This window comes from Hydra vulgaris, chromosome 05, assembly GCF_038396675.1.
Source record: "Hydra vulgaris chromosome 05, alternate assembly HydraT2T_AEP".
Lineage (NCBI taxonomy): Eukaryota > Metazoa > Cnidaria > Hydrozoa > Anthoathecata > Hydridae > Hydra > Hydra vulgaris.
This window is the reverse complement of record NC_088924.1, coordinates 24,104,927-24,127,500: the sequence shown is the minus strand read 5'-3', so window position 1 is coordinate 24,127,500 and position 22,574 is coordinate 24,104,927. Positions and strand designations below refer to the sequence as shown.

Sequence of the window (22,574 nt, the reverse complement as noted above, 5' to 3'; positions counted from 1 at the left end):
ATATATATATATATATATATATATATATATATATATATATATATTTATATATATATTTGCACAGGGCACTAGAAAAGCCAGTTACGGCGCTATATATATATATATATATATATATATATATATATATATATATGCACATATATGTTTACATCTTTGTTGTTCATTTTTGTCACGCATGCGCAGTTAGGCGTTTACAGTTTAAAAAAGCGTTTTTTAAAGGTTTTTCTAAGGTCCCGCAAAATTATAAATCAAGTAATAAAAAAATATTTATCAAAACATTTATCAAACGTTCTAAAACGTTTTACCAAAATATTCGTCGTTACACAGACCATTAAACGTTTACTAAACGTTTGCAAAACGTTTTTGTGCCTACTAGGTTACAAAAAATTATTAAAACAAAGCGACTATATAAAGAATAAGTATAGAAATAATCGGTGTAGAATATATCTACCATGACCAGTTAAATGTATAAAAAATTCATGGTAAGTTCATGGTTCCATTTATTTTAAGTCAAATTCTAAAACATTTTCTACCTATTAAAACTAATCAACACATTTCAAGTGGTTACTAACATAATAACCGCTGATAAACAGCGGTTTGCGCCATGAATACGAAAGCGTTAAAAAATTTTTAATGTAATTATGTTATAACTAGTCTTAATAATAATAATATATATTATTATTGTTGTTGTTATATAGATTATATTTTTCAAAATTGTGTAATAATATTTTACAAATATAATTTTTATGTAAATTATAAGTTTTGAAATTGTATAAAAAATCAATTAAATTTTTTTACCTTTTTTATTTTTATTTAAATGATTTTAAAGACATTTTTTTTTATATACTATATCATTCAAATGATATTTTGTGATGATAAAGGTTAATTAAATTCTGATGTTAATTTTTATGAAAGATTTTTAAACATAAACATTAGGTGAAAGTTTAAATCAGGTTGTTTGTATTATTATTTAATTTCAATTACTAGTTTTGTTTGTTTAAAAGTAAGTAATTTTTCAATTGTGTCACTAATTATGTCACTCACTGTGTTACTAAATGTGTTAATCATTGTAGTACGCATCTTAACATCTCTTATTGGAATGTATTCCCTTCAAATCTTTTAATTTAAATTTCATTTATTTCAAATTTTTTTATTATATCCTAGATTGCGTGCAACGAACAACAACAGGAAAATGTTGCACTTTTCCCTTCAGTTACTTAGGAGTAACCTACAATGAGTGTACAACGGTTAATAATGGTGCTACCTTATGGTGTTCATTAGCAACTATTTATAATGGAATTTGGGACAATTGTTTAGGTTTGTATAATAGATGGTAACATAAATGTGTTTTTAAGTGTTTATATCTTGTATTTTTGGATTTTTGAAAAGTTCATATATAAATATATTTTTAACATATTTATTAGTGTAAGTGAATTCATATAAAACTTTTTAAAAACCATTTCATATTGAATTTTAATGAAAGAGAAAGTTGTATTTAAAAACAGGCTTGAGATAAAAAGAGTTTTAGTGAAATATTTGTTGCTATTTATATGCATAAATGTTTCTTCTACTAATGTTATCAAACCAAATTTTGGTCTTGGCTGAAATAAATAATTGCAAAAAAAGTGAAAATCCTCTATGATACTGCCAGTAGAACGCCCAGATTTAAAAAATTTTCTTTAAAATAAATAAAACAAAGTGAAAAAAACCATCACACTAGTTGAAACAAGTATGCTTATATTTTTCTAAAAATTAAATCTTGATTTCTTATCTTTTACTTCACTTATTCCTTAAAAATTACTCAAAAGTGGGTATAATTTAAAACAATATATCTCCATTTCTATAAACCATTTAGTTCTAAAGTTTTCATATTATTTTCCTAGAAGATGTGAAGAGGTTATGAACCAGAATCGTGCATTAAAGGTGCATTGAACATTTTAAAAGTAATTTTTAATAGATTTAAAAAACTTTTAAACAAAATAACCATAAAAAAAAAAGAATTAAGTATATTTTGACACCATATTTATTTGTAATATTCTAGTTCATTACTTAAGTCCAACAATAATAAAAAAGCACTCTGAAAATTTAATTTAACATATGGTCTTAATGTTGTAAAATTTACACATTTGCTAAAAATAACGTTTTGAAAAAAGTCCAAAAAAAAAGAAAAGAAAAAGTTCGCTACAAAAACCGTCACTAAACTAAATATGTTTTCTTTATTATTTTACTAAAGCACATAATAAAGAAAAAGCTGAAGTATAGATGAAGTATAGTAAAGCAAAAGTATAGATAAGATACTGTTGTTTAGAAGCTTGAACAATTGAAATTTTCTTGTTTAGTTGTGAGTTGATATGGCGTTGTTATGAACCTTAAAATTCTATTATGGCATATGTACATAATGTAAATAATTGGCATATGTACATAATATGGCATATGTACATTATGTTCGTAATTTATACATATTTATTTATTTTTTGAAAAAAAAAATATAAATATGTTCTATGAACTAAAAATATCAATATATAAAATATTGATTTTTTCTAAAAAAATTTCAAAATTAATGGGGTTGTAGCAGTTTAAACAAATTAATAATAAAAAAAACACATCTTTTCCTGTAGCATGATGATTTATATAGAGCCGTGTGAGTTTTTAATATAACTTTCGATGAGCTTCCCAGTTAACTAGTGCAACTGGGTACCAGCTGGGACCAAAACGGAGAAAATGCTGAGACCAAACTGGGTATCCTACGCGGTTTCCATTGTGATTTTGTCAGCAGGATCCAACTCGGTCCCATATGAGATTAGCCTGAATTTTTGACGGCAACCAATATGTATATCAATTTGGACCCACTGGATTGTTCCATTGAGAAGCCAACAGTTTTTTGCATTTGTTTTCAGATGGGAATCAATCGGGTAACCTAATGGTATTCATTAATTGGACCGCAGATTTTTTTCCCTACAAACCTGTGTACTAAATTTCGGTAAAACTATTAGAGTTGTCAAATAGAGAGCAATATTTGCTCTCCATTATTAGAATTGTCAAATATTGAAATTCTTGCTCTCCAAGATTAGAAAATGTTTATCAAATGGAAAGCATTATTTTTTCCACTTTAAGAGTGATATAGAGAGTAAGTACCTTAAGAAATACATTTGCTTTTTAAACTATGTAATTAAACAAATTTTACAATTACTCTTTATATATAGAAAAAATGGCAAATTAAAGTTTATAATTTTTATATAATTATATGCGAAAAAAACTTGTCAATGAAAAAAATGTAATTAAACTAATTGATGCTTTTTTTTTCTGTTACCTATCCTTCTGTCACGAGCGTTGCTAAGCCACGCTTTTAAATTGTTCTGGAGACTTTTGTTTCGAGCAAACCTTTTTTGAAAAATTCTGCTTTGCAGCAACTAAAAACATAATGGCAATTATTAAATTAAATTAATTATCAAACAGTTATAGAAAAATAAAATAGTTATATATAAATAAACTTATATAACCGATATAATAATTAACATAATGTAATAATATTTTTACTCAACAGCTACAATTTAGTTCAAAAAAAAATAAGTTACTTGCCAAAAAGTAATTGAACAATATCAGCCTAATAAATCCATCCATGTAATTTTGAAGGAGTGACTCCTTCAAATGTACACCCTATGATTTTGAAGGAGTGACTTCTTCAAATTTACACCCTGTGATTTTGAAGGAGTCACTCCTTCAAAACCACAGCGTGGTATATTTCAGAGTCAATCCTTTAAAACCAGAGGGTGGTGCATTTTAGAGTCACCCCTCTGAAATGCCAAAATGCATTTTGAAGAGGTGACTGTAAAATACACCCTCCTGTGATTCAGCCTGTTTTTATATTGAGAAGTAATAAGTAATAGAAAATTGGTATTATAACAATACCAACTCTTTTTTATATGTTACTGATCATTGATATTTCATACCTCATTCCTGAAAAAATCTACTTTTGAAATTTTGGTTAAAAAATTTTGTAACTCCTGCCGTTATCTGTCAATTACTAATTAGCATTAAACGTTAAGATACCTGGATATTTTATTTTGAAATTTAGAATATATATGTGAAAAAAATAATACTATTAGGAGTAATATTAATACTTATAATAGCAATAACGATAAAAGTAATAGAAAAACGTATAAACCTGAAAAGCTTGATGTCATTGCTAAGTCAGGTAACCAAATGCTTTCTAACCCAGAATTACAGAATTTTCCTTGATCTTTCAAGTATAATTACTTATATAATGCATATGTAGTAATGCTATATATTTAGTTACATATATAATTCATTAGAGAAATAGTAAAAGTCATTTAAAAAAATATAATTTAAAAATATTGGTTCACTTTTAAAAATAAAATTTATTTTGTTGTACTTTGTATTCTTATACACGATTGTTATTGTTGCAGACGGTTTTCCGAAGTTAACTCATTGTTAAAAATGCACATTACAACTGGCAAAAGAGGAGAAAAAGGTGGAGATGGAGGATAAAAATGAATTTGAGAGAATTGTCTTTTCTTTTTTTTTCCTTTGCTAAAGTTTAACCTAAATGTATAAAAATTGTTTTTTTTCAATTTTAATTACTTTCAATAATTTCAAGAAACAAATTAATTTTAATAAACAAAAATAGAAATTGATTTATTGTTTTAAGAATATTTTCCTCTGCAGATTCAGAGTTTATTTATGGTTAATCTTGTCTCCATACCTGTTTATCTACGAGAAATAATAATAACTAAGTATTATATAAAATTCAACTAACATATGTTAATAAAAAAAATGCTAACCAGCTCTATTTTCTTTTTTTCTCAATTTTGAAACAGTTGACTTATGACGAGCTTCTTATTTATTTAACTAAGAACATTATTAAACTTAATACAACTAAGGTATGTATTGGTTGCCACTGACGAACTTCTAATTCTTTTAACCAAGAACATTACTAAACTTAATGCAATGAAGGTATGTATTGGTTGCCACTAAATTTCTGACATTAAATTTAAAAACTCTGTGAAAGTTGTTTATGAATTACTGAGGACTTTGAACAATATACAATCGAATCTAATTGTGTATTAGCACCATCCTTTTGTTTTGCATTAGAAATATAATAATGTTTTGAAAAGAATGGTAATAAAATTGAACCTGGATTTTATTTTTTGATGTTTATTATCTGAGTGTTTTGAAGTTTAATATCCATTATTTAACAACAAGTTTAACATCTAAACCATCAACTTTTTTAGTAAACCATTTCTTTAGGAGGTTATCTATTTTGTTTGTTTCCTCATAAGAAACAACAGCATACATAGTGCTGAAGAAATGCTTTTTATGTGAAAAATGACCCTAAAAAATGAGTTTAACTTAAATAACATTACGTAAAATACTTTCACTAATGCTCTTGGGTTAAAAGTGTGTTTTCCAACCCGATTTTCTTTTTCTTTCTAGGTCTAGAATAGAAAGAAAATTGCTTTTTTTCCAGAAAATCTTGGCTTCTGCGTTCAAGACAATGAAATTTAGAAAATCGCATTTTTTGGAAAAAATTGTCGATTTTCTTTCAATGTCAAGCTTCCTCCTGTAATATTTCTGAACTGTTAGAGTTGTCCAAATGTTTTTAGATTTCTCTGAAACATTCTATAACTTCCATAACTTTTGTGAAACTCTCAAAACTTTCTAGAATGTTTTTGAACGTTTCAAAAGTAGCTGTACAAGTACAAAAGCACAAACGTCAAGATTCCAATTTCTGGTATTGCAGACTGAAATGATAACAATTCATAATTGAAGAGAAGTTATTTGTTTCATATGGCATCAAAAATGTTGTTTGTATTCAACTAATTTATTCTGCTACTTATGCGGAGAAGTCATTAAGACAAGAGCGAAAAATTATTCCAAGGAATCCATTTGTGTAAGGTGCGAGGCCTACAAGGCATACTTTGGCGCGCTGGTCATAGACCCAGACTAATCTTGCGCACCGGATTTCACATTCAAATATTGCAAAAAAACGCTTAAAGGTAAACTGAATAGTTGTTTCTTCCTTAGATGTGTTTTAATTTATTTTTATAATATTTCAAATACCTATTTTGCTCCAGTACCACACAGCTCTGACCTACCTGTTCTAACTCTTCCAAGGCGGCATTTTCAGGAGACAGAATGAAGCCAGATAGCGAAATAGATACTGGAGACACGGACTACGATCCGGCAAATAAAGTTGTGGGTAGAAAGCCGTACTTTCCTAATCAGAAGCCAGTCTACTCAAAGCTGTAGGTATCGCATGTAATTGAGTTGCCAATCTACTAAAGGCTGTAGGTATTGCATGTAAGTGAGTTGCCAGTCTACTCAAGGCTGTAGGTATCGCATGTAATCCTATTGAATGTTGCCTATGCATAAAAAGTTCATCCCGGGGACTCAAAACCACTTTGCTTCACAATGGAAAAAACTGCCAATCTCTCTCTTTGGCCCACTCGGTGCATCTTAAAGAGGACTACACCAGTGTCAAAATGTTGCTGAGTGCATTAAAGTATGACAACAACGGATCGGAGGTCATCAGTAATTTCAAATTAGTATCATTCTTCATAGTTCTTCAAGGAGGTTTTAGGAAATTTCTTTGTTTCCTCTGTCTCTGGGACAGCCCTGACACCAAGGTGCATTTTCGCACAAAGGACTGACAACAACGGACTGAGTTTTTTTGTTGGGAAGAGCAATTTGAAGTGGGAGTCGCTGATAATACCTGATAAAACGCTTATGCCACCGCTGTACACCAAGTTAGGCCTTGATTAAATTAAGACTTGGTCACTGCTATTGACAAGGAACCTCCAGCATTTCAATACCTATAAGATCTTTTTGTGAAGCTAAGGTCAAGACTGGTATCATTTTTTTAAATTTTATTTAGGTGCTACAAGAAGTATTTACGGTCTTTTCAAAGAGCACCGTGGATGAGCATTTAATGAGAATTTCACGCCTCTTTCCTAACCGATGTTTTAAAACTTGCCCAGAGGTGGGGTTTAAACCACGATTCCTTTGTTTCTGAGGTAAGTTTGCTACCACAGCGCCGCAGCTGCTGAGTATATTCGTCGGACCACAGATTAAGAAGATCATAAAATGTGAGGATTTTGTAACTCTGTTTAACAGGAGGGAGCGGCGAGAAGCAGTTTTTTCAAGTTGCTTAGGGCTTCCTAGGTTATCACAAGCTAAAAACTATGCGGAGTTTGTGCAGACTCATAAAAATTACACCAAAATGGAATGCAGAATGACTCTGAAAGTACATATCCTTGATTCGCACCTTGACAAGTTCTGGGCGCTTACTCCTAGGAGAAAGGCGAGCACTTTCTACAAAATGTATAAGACTTTGAACTTTGTTACCAAAAGCAGTCTTACAAAAACATGATGAGGACTACATTTGGAGCTACTTCGATAGAGTTATTCCCAATACAATCGTAAGTCTAGAAAATCTAAAAATTTCTGAACTTTGTTGAGTGGTTTCCGACTGTGTTTGTCTATATCTTGTACAATTTTTGTTTTTACCTGATCATAATGACAAAATAAAATAAAATTGTTCTATTTTCACAAAACGAGTTCTCTTAGTATTGCTGTCGTGTAAGAAATGTTTGTGCATTATGAATTCATTTTTTCACATACATTAGCGATTGTAATATAACACTTAGTACCATTTAGGAACAAAAATTATGTTCTATAGTGTAATCTAATAATGTGTGTAACAGAAACATCTGTGTAGTGCATGATTTAAAAACTATGAAAACAACTACATTGTTATCATAATTATTTTCGTAGTAAAATTGAAATAAAATTTTGTCAAAAAAAGTTTTTTATTTTTGCTTGGCGAGATTTATTTTAAAATTTCAAATAAATAATTTTCAAGAAATGAAATTAATTACAAGAAAAAAATTTAGAGCAAATATTAAAAAGGAATACTTAGTAGAGAAATATTAACTGATTTTCCCATTTAATGTTTATTTGCACATGGATGAATAAAATATATATTGAGTAAAAGTACCACTAACCGGACAGTGCGCAAAAGCGGACACTTATCGGGAAAACGAAATACCTCCACTATAAATAAAGAAATTTGCAAATTTTAAATAAACTTACAATTTTTAATGTGTGGAAAATTATAAAATAAAACTAACAATTATTAAAATGATAGTTTTAAAAGATATTTAAGTTAAATAAAATCTAACTCTAAAAATCAAACATATTTTTGGAAATTAGGTTCTTAGCATAAAAGATTTAAAAAGTCAATTTAAAAACAGAGGAAGCTATTTTGTTGAAAATTTTCTGCTCATTTCAAAAATAGTTTTATATTTTCAAAATCTTTCTCCGTTAAAAAGTTATGACATAAACAAGATTTTCTTAAGTTTTCACCAAACACCGGACCCAACAAACCCCCCCCCCCCCAAAAAAAAAAAAAAAAAAAAAAATTAATTAAAATTTAATAGGTTAATCTGTTTATAATATTTTCACTTTAATTGAACTTTTTATTATTTTAAAATTAATTAATTTTTTTTTTTTTAACTTACGGAATATGTTTTCATTTGCGTTGTTTAATTTTGTACTTTTGCACTTATATTGTTAAAGTTAAAGTACAAAAGTACACAAAACCTGTAGCCGAATTGAATTTAATAAACTTAAAATAGCAAAAAATATAACAAGCGAGAAGCCTTACACTGAGGAGACAATAAAAAGCGTATTAAATAAGATTGAAAATGGTGAGTTGAGCTTATGAGCCGCATTTTAATTCTACAGCATAGCAAAATCAACGTTAGCTGATTGAAAAAAAAAACGACTTTTAAAGTTGGTAGTGGCAATACAACAAAATTAAGCCTTTTTATCGAGTTAACCTTGGTTTAACTTCTTCAAATGCTTAGCGATTGTGGCTTTGGTAGACAGTTAGATGAAGTTCATAGTTTAGTTAGAGACTATTTAATTGAAAATGATGAAACGTGTTTGTTCAAAAACACCTAATCGCAATGATACAAAAGGAATTATGAGACGATGGCACTTAAAAACTAGCAAATAACAGCTACAAATAATGCATCTTTGAGAGCAAGGTCATGCACCCCAGAAATTATTGCCCGTTATTTTGAAAACATTTTGATTTAGCAAAAATAAATTTTTGTAAAGCCATACGTTGTGGAAATGTAAATTTCAATAGCGACAAAGGCGATGCAAAAGTAATTACCAGATGAGGTGCAAAGCATCCACCAGTATTAACTAGAAATCGTGAAAAGCTAAAGTACACTGTTCCTAATTGTGTTAATGCTGACAAAATCCTTCTACTGCTTTTTGTCATTTATAAATCTAAGAATTGACTCTATGATGATTGGATTAAAGAAGGCCCACTTAAAACACTTTACACAAACATCTCCATGTGGTTGGATGGAAAGTAATGAATTTGTGCAGTGGCTCTATAAAATGTTTATTCCTCACATTCAAAAAATTGGTGGTCAACATATTTTACTTTTGAATGGTCACAGCAAACACGTGTCATCAAATGTAGTTAATTTGCATTGCCGCCAATTCATCTCACATTCGCCAATTCATTCGCCAATTCATCTCACATTAATGTATATTTTCATGTCAAAGATGTTTAGTGTGATATTTTAAGAAAATTTTATGCTAAAAGTGCTTTAAGCAATTTTTCCAAAAAAATTTTCCCAAGTTTCCTTGCACAGTTGTATAGAAGCTACAATGTTCACGCTCGTATTAAAATTATTGCTGGTTCTGAAAATATTGGGCTCTTTCAATTAAATCAAGACAAAATTGACAAATCAAAATTACAAACTCATCAAACTTTTAATAACACCTTAATAACATCATTAGCAGTTATAAAATAACAACGCAGACCAAGTTTTTTACCTCAAACTGCTGAACAAACACAAACCCTAATTCCGCCTGCAACTCCAACTTCAATTCCAACTTTAAATTTAACATCTTTAGAAGAATTTGCGGTTCGTGTAAAAATCATATTTGAAAGAGCTCTCTTAAAGCGATTATAGTTCCAAAATGCTAACAAGCATTATGCAAAATAAGCCAGAAATGTCAGAACAGTGGTTATTCAAGCTTTTATTGATAAAGCATCGTTAAACCAGTTGAGAGAAGAAGAAGACGCAAAGCTATTAAAACGAACATTTGTTGAAACTGCAGCAGCAGAAGTAAAATCTTCTGCCAAGAAAGCCAAAAAAAAGTACAAAATGTGCCCAAAGATTCTTAAAAGTAAAAAGCCTGAGATACAAGTTTTATGGAAAACTTGTGAAAAATCAAGTTGCAGTTCAAGGCTTTGTATTTCTTGTCTCCCAAAACGATAGATAAAAGGCAAAGAATTCTTTTGCACAAAATGTTGGAGAACCTATTTTATAAATTTTTTTGCTTGCTCATGTTTTTTTTTTGATTTTTCTAGTTTTTTCTGTTTGCAATATTATTATGTGTGTATTTTAACATTAAAAATAAAAATATTAAATATAAATTTATCAGTTTGTTTATGTTTTTTTCATAAAATTTAGAGCTGTCCGCTTTTGGACAATTTTTCAAAAAGCGGACAGTTTTAAAAAAAATTAAATCTTGTTTTCCAATAGAAACTTGAAATTTTAAATTCTATTTTTTTTTACAATGTTTTAAGTTTTTTAAACTTTAAGTGTTGATATCGTGTATAATAGTGTATGTTATACTTATAAAAAAATTAAATAATACGGATTATCTTAATACAAATCTTATAATTATATAATAATTATAAATATTAATAAATATGTAATAATCTTAATACAAATAATAATAATATATTAAAAGAAATATTTGCTGGATTATAGTTACCAGCATCGTAAGCTTGTAAAGTAACGCAAAAAAAGTTTTAACGTTAAAATCAGTTTAAAATTAACTGACGTCAGCAATTAATTGGCTTCTTTCTGACTAACGTAGGAATGTTACAAATGAATTTTGTTACATTCCTACGTTAGTTCAAACGAATTGCCCGTTATCTATTTTAATTACGCCATTTAAAGGAGAACATTGGTAAATCTCTGTATTTCAAGAGCATCGCGCACTTTTCGATCAAATTTTTTTGTTTCACTTTAATTTTTTAACATTCTCCCCTTTGTTTCTTGCAAGAAAAACTTATTAGGGGTGGCTAATTTCGCCAACGTATCTCTTTAAGCATTTGCATTCAATTAAATAAGTTAAGGGTTGACAATCGTGTGGCAATTGAGTTATTTTTTCGTTGATAATAGCAATGTTCTTAAATTAGGATTTGATTTAAAGAATACTCTATAGCCATCTTTCCGTAATATTTTTCTTAATTTCGGGGATAGTGGTGGTATCCAAGGTAGCCATACAGTAGGGAGGGTAAGAGCATCTGATTGAACTTAGCTGATATTTATGGACCGTTTATTTCCAATTAAGTTGGCAATACGTCTAAGTTGGCATATGCTAAACCCATTTTTGTTAAATATTTCAATAAAGAAACTAATCTCGTTTTGTAAATGGAAATTACTGCATATAGAATAAGCCCTATAAACCTTATCTTTAAATATTGCATTTAAAGAATATTGGGGTCATGATTTCAATGAGGTTTAGTTTTAATATTTTTAAAAGGCTTCCTTTCTGTAAACTTTTAAGTCGTATTTACCAATATTATTTATTATGGCTAATTTAAGGAAGTTTAGAGATGTCTTAACATTATGTACGTTAATTTTAAACTTTTTTTAACTTTAAAAAAGATTTTATTGTATATTTTTACAAGCAGATGATGCAGGTAACCATAACCTAGAGAAAATTTTTTATAACAAGTTATTATTTGTATTAAGAGAATTCGTATTGTATATATTTGTATTGTATTGTTATAGTTAACATCTTTACTCTAGCTACAAACAAAGCTAAAAAAGCATGTAGAGTTTAAAAAAATTTTCAAAAATTAAAAAAAAATATGTCTTATGTAAAGAAAATCTAAAAAAGTATGTTTTACTTCGTACAAATTACTTCTTACATCTGGTTTATTAAAGTCAAGAAGGTATTTTTTTTTAATTGTGGTTGCAAGCCTTTTTTAATTCATTAACTCCAAAACACGAAATAAAAGGTTGGTGCTGTTGCTAGTAGACCAGTACTACATGTATTCTACCTCATATATAATCTAATAAATTAAATATGTTTGTTGAATTGCACCTTGGCTAACTGGTATTTTAGCTTTGTCATAATTTTTTTAAAGCCTAAAAGTTGCTCTATTTTAATCTGCCTACTTAGCCTGGGCAGCCAAAGACCTACCATGTCTCTAAATATGCCACTATTTTGTTTAAAAAAAGTGAAAAAACATCAGGCAGGTTAAAAAGAATAAATTTTCTTTGGCTTTTGAATGAATGACTTTGCATTGGCATTAGTTTTATAACTGTTTTTTTTATTTAAACAAAATCTTTGTTTTATTTAGTTGAATAAAACGTTTTTATGAAACTTTTTTTTCTTTGTATATATAATACTTATTTTTAAAATATTTGGTTACTTAAACTTGTTCAGCGTTGACAATTTTCATTCTGCAATATTTTTTAGTAAAATAATGAGTAAAACCAGGTCAAACCGCACCCTAATCAATTAAAATTGCTTATCTCTTCATAAAGGCATAAAACGAGTCTTTGCCAGGCTCGCCATTTTTGAATAAGTTTAATTGATCTTTACGTTTCAGGTAGCCACATAGAAATTTGAGGATTTTGTTTCGGATTAAAACATAACCCAAGTCAGCAAGTAATTATAACGCATGCACAATCATTCTTTCTGTTTCATTTGAGAGTACGTTGTTGTACCTGATCCATAGATGCCTTTGTTATTGTTATTTTTGCAATCTTTGAGTGTTGAGAGGAAAAAATGGAGTTTAATCAGTATGTAATTTTATCAATTGGAATAGAGGAGATAGTTCAGTATTTAAATCTATTTTATTTTTTTCATAGTTATATCCGTTCAGTTTTTATTTGATAATTTCGACAAATGATACGGAATGATATGGTGTGCGGTTTGACTTGGTTTTACTCTATAATTGCTACTTTTAAATTAAAATCAAAAGTGAAGTTATTCATAAAGGTTTAATGCTAGAAAAGATAGTTTAAAACTATTGGTTGCCAAACAACATGCTTTTATACTGTCTTTAACAACCCCCTCTCTTATGCGCATTGGCATACTTTTTGGGTAAACTACTCCCCCATCCCTGCATACGTACTTTATTTAAGACCCCTTACTTAATGTTGTTGCAATAGCAGTTAAAAAAACTTGCCTTATTTAAAATTAATGTTGATTTAAAAAGTTCAACAAGCGCATCATTTATTTTAGCTAGTATCTGTTATTTGATAAAAAATATTGCTTCAAATGAATTGTTTACTTCTATTAATCAATGTTTATATGTTAAAAAGGCTTTAAAAAAGAAAGTTAACAACTTAAAGGGTTGTAGAAGTCAAATTTTGTATTGATTTAAACAAGACCGTTTTAAAACAAGACCTTTGTGTTGGTATTAGTAATGTACATTCTTATCTTTTTTTACATTTATCTTATTATTTAGCTTATAAGAAGTTTAAATGAACTAAATATATTGTTTTTAACACGGTGCCATCAGGTTGGCTAATCCTTATAGCCAATTTCTTGATGCTCTAAAGGTATTAAGTTGACCTTCGGTCAGATTTGTTTGTAAAAATAATGTCTATAATGTGTCTACATATTGTGCTTTTATGTAATATGATTTAGGGTTGTGTTATGGATACAGCCCGGAAATAGAAATGAATTGCTTTCTAAATCAAAGTTATACTGGTAAATTTTTGATTATTTTTACTTTAAAATTAATTTTTTATACAAATATATATGAAATAACAAAAACTATACTAATATATTTTAATAATATATATGGCTCATATATTTCGAAAAACTATTTTTGCTTAATGTATTTATGCATAAAATATATTAGATAATGTCAAAAATTAAAATATAGGTAAATAAAACATAAACTTTTTTGTTTATGAATTAGCATTTACTTTTAAAGCAGTGTATATCCAATGGCAGTTTACGAACAAAATACGGTATATCCATTTTATAAAGATATTATGAAAAGTTAATAAACTTTAAAAGACCTAAATATCTTTTAACAATTAATTTCATTTACCACCTTGTTTAACTCTGTACATTTAATGTTTTGGTAATTATATTTTAATTTGACTGTAAAAAATGTTCAGTTAAAGTTATGTAAGTTATTAAGTTTTAAAATTCATTAATGTAAGCCTAAATTTATTTTGGAGAGTTAAATATTAAGCAATAAGCCATAATATATATTTTTTTAATTTCAAACTTTAAAATTAACATTTTAATTAAAACGTATTCTCCTATTTTCCATTTTAATAGATATTAGAAAGAAAAAATAGTTTTTCAAACAAAAAGTTAACCATCACCTTTACTAGAGAGTAAAATATTGCAGACTCAAAAGTAGATAATCCACTTTATATTCTAGAGTAGATAACCCACAGTGTCTCATAAAGTTTGCGTATTGTGTTTACTGCACCGAAAGTATCTAGCAGACAATAAACATCTTTTTTTAACACTTTTCACACAGTTATACACTTGGACATTTAGTTTAAAAGTACTCTATTTCTTCCCATGCTTAAGTAGGCTATGCGAGGTTTGCTCAGAGTGATAGCAACATAGTACTAATTCCTGATGGTTGAAATTGATCATTTTTTTGGTCTCACCTGTTTTAAATGTTTTTATTGCTTTCGCAAACCTTTAATCTGATCTAAAGTCCTGGTAATAAACAAAATATTTCTCATGTTGCCTTAAATAGTCTCTGTATCAATGGTTTCACTAGAGGGGTGAAAAAGTGCAAGCCGCACTAGTGACAAACTAATCAATAGGTTTCAGGTTATGAATTCTAAATATTCTTTTTTAATAATTCTGCTGTTAATAACTCTGCTTTAATAATAACTCTTCTTTTTTCATTTTGTACTACTTTCTTCATTTCATACAAAAATCTTTTGTTTAGATTAAAAGATTAACCCGAGTTATTGGCCCTGTTAGTAAAAGCCTAGAGGGATGACATCAATAATTTTCCGCACTGGGTGACACTAATCACATCAACGTCTCACACACACAAACAAACACATGTATATATATATATATATATATATATATATATATATATATATATATATTATATATATATATATATATATATATATATATATATATATATATTTATGACGTACGAAGTTTTGACATGTCGCCTCTTGCCTCAGATATAAGGGTTTCACTATAGGCTGCTTGCTATGTTAGTGTCATCTTTAGACGAGTGGCTAAGGCAACAAGTTTGGGTCTTTTTATTATATCAAGAGGGATGAAAGCAGAAGTTCCGGGTTGACTATTAATACGATGACGTCTGCTTGCAGTCTTAACTGGTAAAACATCATTCGAAGGAAGTTCGAATTCAGAGTCATCGTCATTGACAGCTTTGTCAGAGCAGTCACTGTTAATTAGATCTTCAACCTCGTCACTATCTGCAACCATATAAATACTTCTTTGTTGCTTCAGTTTCTGACACCGCAATGGCTCTACCTTTAAGGACTTCTGACGACACTGAAATTTTGAAGCTAACATTTTATCATGAAAACCAAAACTTGCCGCTCAATTGATTTTCATCAACTGTAAAAATAAAAAGTCTTCCGGATTTTTTATCAGTTGTTGAGCATTCTATTGCCACAATTTAAATGTCTTCGCTAAGATATCCTCTATCTGCAGGACCTTTTCATCGAAGCTGGAGTTGACCTGCGTGCGGACGGTATCGCTTCAACTTTATCATTGTCATCAAGCTGCTTTTTTTTTTTTTTTTTTTTTTATTTAACCTCTCCAAGGTCGAGAAGGCCACTACATATGAGGAGGCTACTTGTGGTTATAACCCTCTCTCAACTCTAAAACTCCGAAACACAAACCTTGACAAACAATGCCGCTGCGCGGAGAAACAAGTTGAGCACGGTATTACCAGGGACGTGGGAGGAATCGAACTCGGAACCTCTTGCTTATGAAGCGAGCGTTCTTCTTTAACATATTTTCGCATGCTTTACGATCACTAGTCATGAGAATGTTTGCTTTTTTATAGAAACCTGTAATTTTTGCCAGCATCAGCTTGGCCGAATCCCACCAAGTACGGTTTTTGAACGCGCGACCATCATTAAGATGATATGCGGTACATCGCAACGCTTGCTGACATTTTTTTTTTTTTTTTTTTTTTTTTGTTCTTTTTATTACAATCTGAATAAAACTCGTGTTACATGTTAAAATAAATCGTTAAAATATATTACATAAATACTAAAATATATATATATTTTTTTAATATAAAGAACGCGGAGGCGCGTTCCAGTTATTTCCGCGTCTTCTGCCGTGATATTGTTGTCAAGACCAAATATCACAGACAACTTCCTTGTACTTTTTAGCAGAAGTTTTTGCAGAATGTAGATCTGATTGTATATCATCAGTAACAGTATCAGATACATGCGCAGACGTGGCAGGCGCTTGTTGGTCATCTTTAAAAATTCATACTGAATGATGGACATCCAAATTATCAATTTTCAATACATTAACCTAAAAATAATAATACAGTTATTGCACTAAGCATCTAAAACAAGCATACAATGTTTAGTAATATGGAAAACTATTATATATTTCTTCCCAGTCTAAATTAATTAATACAAAAGACTACATACGTCATCAAATGTATACAGTATACATTAACTCAAAGTATACGCAGTACTCAATGCAAATACTATACAAAAATACTATACAGATATATACATATATATATATATATATGTATATATATGTATATATATATACATATATATATATATATATATATATATATATATATATATATATATATATATATATATATATATATATATATATATATATATATATATATATATATATGTGTATGTATGTATGTGTTTTTAAGAAAAACCCAAATAGTTTCTAATTTTAAGCAAAACCCAATAGTTTCAAATTGGTTCTAACCCAAACCCTAGCCCAAACCTTAACCATGTACATTTAATCGCGCCAATTCTTATTTGTCAGTCTATGTATCTTAGTTTAATTTCACCAATTCCTATTTGTCAGTCAATGTATAGATGTATGTATGGATCTAAAAAGCTGTCTCAAAAATTTTTTTATTAAAGAAAATTTATATTCATAATATTTACCTGAATTTAAATAAATTTCAATAATGACGACAATAAAAGCCAGTGTGTAGAATAAAAAAAGATTTCCTAAACGATTGATTTATTAATAAAAACAGATTAAAAGACGTTTTTAAAAAGATGGCAATATAAGCGTTATTAGTATAATTTTATAAACTTTAACATCGTATTAGAGTGGTTTTCTCAAATTTTCAGGTTAATATTTTTACACGATTCTTAATCAGCAAAAAATTCTATATCGAAATCAACCATAAAAATGATAGGGGTAGGAAACTGAAACAGTGCCGTATATACATTTTCTTTTATCTATTGTACTTTATTTTTAATTTAGTTACAGTCTATGAAAACACTTCATACATAATAACATGTGGAGAGCAATCTTTAATTAGAATTAAAAATGCTGTTTATGGTAGTCAGGAAAGATTTACTAAATGTTTATCTAAAAATGTATCTAACATTTTTCAAATACTATGCAATAGAAATAACAGTTGTTTAATTGAACCCAATGATGAGATGTTTGGTGGTGACCCTTGTCCTTATATTAGTAAATACATTTTTCTCGACTACATTTGCTATTTAGAAGGTAAGATTAAAAATCTATCTATTTATCTATCTATTTTAAGTAAATTTATATATATAAATATTAGAGCTGGTACTGATTAATTTTTTTTTGTTCGATTAATCGTCTAAAATTTTAATCGATTAATCGATTAATTTCGATTAATTCTGAAGTCGACAGAATAACCTGCTTTTCACCACTGGTGAGGTGAAGTTGTTATCGGTAAACGTTAACTAACTACAGTATTCACAAACGTTAACAAACAAGACACTTAATGCCTGCTATACTGTATCCAGTTTAATTGACAAGTACAAGTAGGCATCACTTTAGCCAGTCACGTAAACAAACGAGGACGCTAACGTTTTCTGGAAGTAGACAAGATCGCAGTTTGTTGACAATGTACCCTGACGAACTAAACAGTCTTTCACAAGGAACAGAAGTGGCAGGTACACACAGAATTGTCTGCACAAAACTGCTCAGGTTAGGGTAACGATGCCTGTTCAGTTGCCACCACATGAGGGGATTCTCAGTTTCTGGAATTACACCTTCTTCTTGATATCGTGTAAGCTCAGCCAGTGAGCCATGTACTGTTTGTGATTCATCTGATGAGGATTGCGATTCCGAGTCGCTGACCAACAGAGTAAGTTTCAGTTTCTTACGCACAGGTTCTGATGCCTCGCCAGTGCTGGTAGTAGTTTCACGTTCAGCTCTCTGTCTTTGGTTACAGTACACCCGAAATGCATTAGAAAGTATTGTCCAAACTGCTTCACGTTTCTCTCTTGAGAGACAGCCGAGTTTCTTGTAACGTGGGTCTAATGCCACAGCCATTTGCAACGTTGGCAATGCATCAATGTTTTCAATGCGACCTGAGAAGTCATTTAGTGTTGCAGATTTGAAACGTGCTATATACCCTGGATCGTCATCATTAACCCGCAGAAGTCTGCGCAAAAATGCTTCTAACGAAAGTACAGCCGAACATGTAGCATACTGTTCACTACCAATATACTCAGTAGCATCTGCAAGTGGACCCAATACCGAGACAAATTTTGACATTTTCTCCTAGTCCAACTCCCTTAGTTTATCTCCAGTGTAATTCTCGGGATGGTCAATATGATACTGCTTAATGGCATCTTTCACTTCCAGCAATCTGGCTAACATTAGGTAGGTACTGTTCTACCGCGTAGCTACATCCTGCTGCAATTTGTGAAACTTCACATCGTCAGACCTGTTAGAGGTACTGGCTCGGCTAGCCTTTAGCTCTGATGTATTCCTTGAACTGCGCTTAAAATGTCCAACTAGGTGTCGACATTTAGCCAGAAAAGGAGATGAATCAGCTGCTTTCAAACCTGCTTGTATGCTCAGTTGAAGACAGTGTGCAATACACGGTATATGGCTGTAATCCGTCCGTCCTATAGCAGCAACCATATTTCGTGCACTGTCCGTTACGATACAGCTAATTTTTTCAGCAATGTTCCACGTAGCGGCAAACTCTTCATAGAAACTGGCAACATTATCAGCAGTGTGCCTTTCTTCAACATTTATGCAAGCTAAAGCGACAGATGTCAGTTTCCACTCAGAATCAATCCAATGACCTGTTATCCCACAGTACGATTCATTGTTGGTGGAGGTCCAAAAGTCAGTAGTTAGAGCAATACTATAAATGCATTCTAGAGCTTTCTTGTGCTCATTCAACTTCTCATTGTACATCTCTCCAATGACAGTGTCGATTGTACGGCGACTGGGCAAAGTATAAGTCTGGTTTTGAAGGGCAATACGAAGCACCGCCTCTAGTCCAGCATCTTCTACAATTGCTGTTGGACGTCCAGAACTGGCAATCCAATAAGCTATTGCCACCTTCAGGTCGGCTGAGACCTTTTTACTGACAGGCTTGTTTGACTGACACGTAAATAAATTGGTGATTGATTTTATCTGAGGGGTCATCTTACGTTCACTGTCGACAACCTGTTGATATTTCAGAGGATGCTTGTGCTGAAGGTGATAAGTCAGCGATGTGTTTGAGTTACGGAAAGCAAACTGTTTATTGCAGTGAACGCAGTATACTTTGTCACCTTCGTCTACTTTACCATCAGCATTCAACTTGAAAACAAAATGCTTGCTTAACTTTCCAGTTAAATGACAGAAACGTTGCTTTCATTAGTTGCCGCAGCCATATTTGCAAAACAAACTTTGTTTACTTTAGAAACGGATATAGAAATGTAAGATAATGTTCCCAGGTCAGTAAGTATTTTAAAATATGACAAAGTTTTTAGTCGAGATTTTCAAGATACGCGCTTTCAAAATTAATTTTATATTTATCGAATTCTATTGAAAAATTCTAAATTTAATACTCTTTTTCCTCATGGCTAATGACTTTGAAACAATTGATTTTGAAAAGTTGCGTTTAGACGTTCTTAAAACTTTTAAAACTGAAAATAACTTATTTGCAAATGATTTATATGAAAACGATATATTTTTTTTATAAATTTTTATGCTTAACATTTATCAAATTAACAGATATCAAAATATATTGTACATGCTAAAATTTAAATTAGGCCAAGTACCATACCACTTCACAAATAATTTCTTTATAAATAACATTAATAAATATAATATAAGAGAAACAGGTAATCTTGAGTTTATTCTAATTGAAGAATATTAAAGTTAACTTTAATATTCGAGTAGTTTTAATACAACTAGCTGTACTTAATATATAATATATTACCTATATTGAACATAATATATATTATTCACTTGTAAGGGCTTCGTGATAAGATCAGTACGATCTTCTTGAAGTCCTGTCTGTACTATTTTAATTATAATTATAATCTCGTTTATATATTTTGACTAAGGAAACTTGTAAATATTACTATTATAAATTACGAAACTTGTAAATATATATATGTACGGCAAAAAAAAAAAAAAAAAAAAAAAATAAGTAACGGAAAACCGGCAAAAATTAATCGAAATATTACTGATTAAAGAAATTTTGATCGATTAAATAAATTAGCGATTAATCGATTAATTAATCGTTAATTTCCGCAGCCCTAATAAAAAACCGTTTAAAAGTTACAAACTACGGTAGAATGAGTTCTGACGTTACAGTACAAGAAGACTTTTAAATGAGAAGTTCGAAATATTATTTTACAAAAGAAACAATCTGCTAAACAAAAGAGGCGAATTAGTCTCTAAATGCAGACACAAAAATAAATTTCTCCTTTCATTATTTGATAGCGGAGATTAGTTTTCCATTACGTCTTCTTGTACCATAACGTCAGAACTCATTCTACCGTAGTTTTTAATTTTTAAACGGTTTTTATATTTTTGATTTTGTACTTTATGGCTGATGATTGCCGATAGGCATGGCTGATGATTGCCGATAGGCACTTTAAGTTCCATTAAAAGTTGTTTTTTTAAAATTTAAATATAAATATATATATATATATATATATATATATATATATATATATATATATATATATATATATATATATACATATATATATATATATATATATATATATATATATATATATATATATATATATATATATATATATATATATATATATATATATATATTTATATATCAGCGATTTGAAAGTTCCATTTTTAAAAGTTATTGTTCCTTTTCCTGTTCATTTTGTAAAATAAGAACTAGTTCCAGTTCCTCGTTTTTTAGTCAAAAAAAGAACTCGCTCCACGTTCCTCAAAAAAGAGAACTCTTTCCTACTTCGTTTCTTTTTTAATACATATTTCTATTTTTAAAATTGAAATGCTTTTTTAACGTGTTTTATTTAGTTGTTTGATTTAAATAGTTTTTAAACATTTCTGGTATCCTGCTGGCCTAGTCTGCATCAACATGTACTTTATACACATATAAATGAGTTATTAATTTCAGCTCAATACAAAAGGTTTGTAGTATAAAAATCTTTCTAAAAAAGGTTTTTTTTTGATGAAAGTAAAAAATATAAAAGCAAATAAAACTTTAAACACCAATTTTATTTTGTTTTAGAAATATTAATTTTTTAAATAAAAAGACACCCAATTTATGTCTTTTTTCAGTCATCACATGAGACCCGCTCGGAAATAGCCCCTCAACAGAATATCTCTTCCTGAAGGGCCACACAAAATGCATTTTGCATTTATATTATTTCCATTTGTTCCATTAAATACAAAAAATACTTCCAAGCCTCTCCAAAGCAAACATTTATCTAAGAGATATAAAAAAACTATATAGTGTTAACTGTACAAAATATTTTAGTTCCATAGACTTATAAATTAAGTTAAGTCTTACTAACTTAGCAAATAAATTACAAATCTTAGCAACTAAAAGGCTTAAGTTAAGGGCGTTTATTAATAAACTTATTAATTACTTTTTAAACAGTAAAATATAGTCATTCCAAAATAGAATAGAAAGAAAGTAAGGACATATTTTGTACAAACTTACCACTAATTTCAGTTTTACTATTACATTCGCCGTAACTAATATTTTCAATAACTGCAAAATCACCAACAATTTCAGTAGTTGGATCCATTTTGCAAACTAGAACCGCGTGCAATAAAATTATGTTGAAAATTATATTTTACGGAATTTTTCGAACTTTGTTGGCTACATGTACTAACTTTAAAACTATATTGGTAACCAATATAATTAAAAATTTAGTGTACATAGCTAAATAAATATGAACTAATTCCAAACTAACTAACAATCGGTTTAGTTTAAAAATTAGTAGTTACGGCTGTTGGCTAACTGAAACCAAACTTAGATTTGATTTGACCTAAATACAACGCTTTTT

The 22,574-nt window shown here is 29.4% G+C and overlaps 1 protein-coding gene across 1 annotated transcript in view; it reads left to right on the top strand.

Moving 5' to 3' along the window:
- LOC136080705 (uncharacterized) overlaps window positions 1–22,574 on the top strand; it is a 200,251-nt gene that overhangs the window by 106,911 nt on the left and 70,766 nt on the right. The window contains exons 3-5 of the mRNA XM_065797695.1: window positions 1,165–1,317; window positions 13,732–13,794; window positions 17,551–17,802. Of these exons, the coding sequence (XP_065653767.1) occupies window positions 1,165–1,317; window positions 13,732–13,794; window positions 17,551–17,802 (468 nt within the window). The remainder of the gene's footprint in view (window positions 1–1,164; window positions 1,318–13,731; window positions 13,795–17,550; window positions 17,803–22,574) is intronic.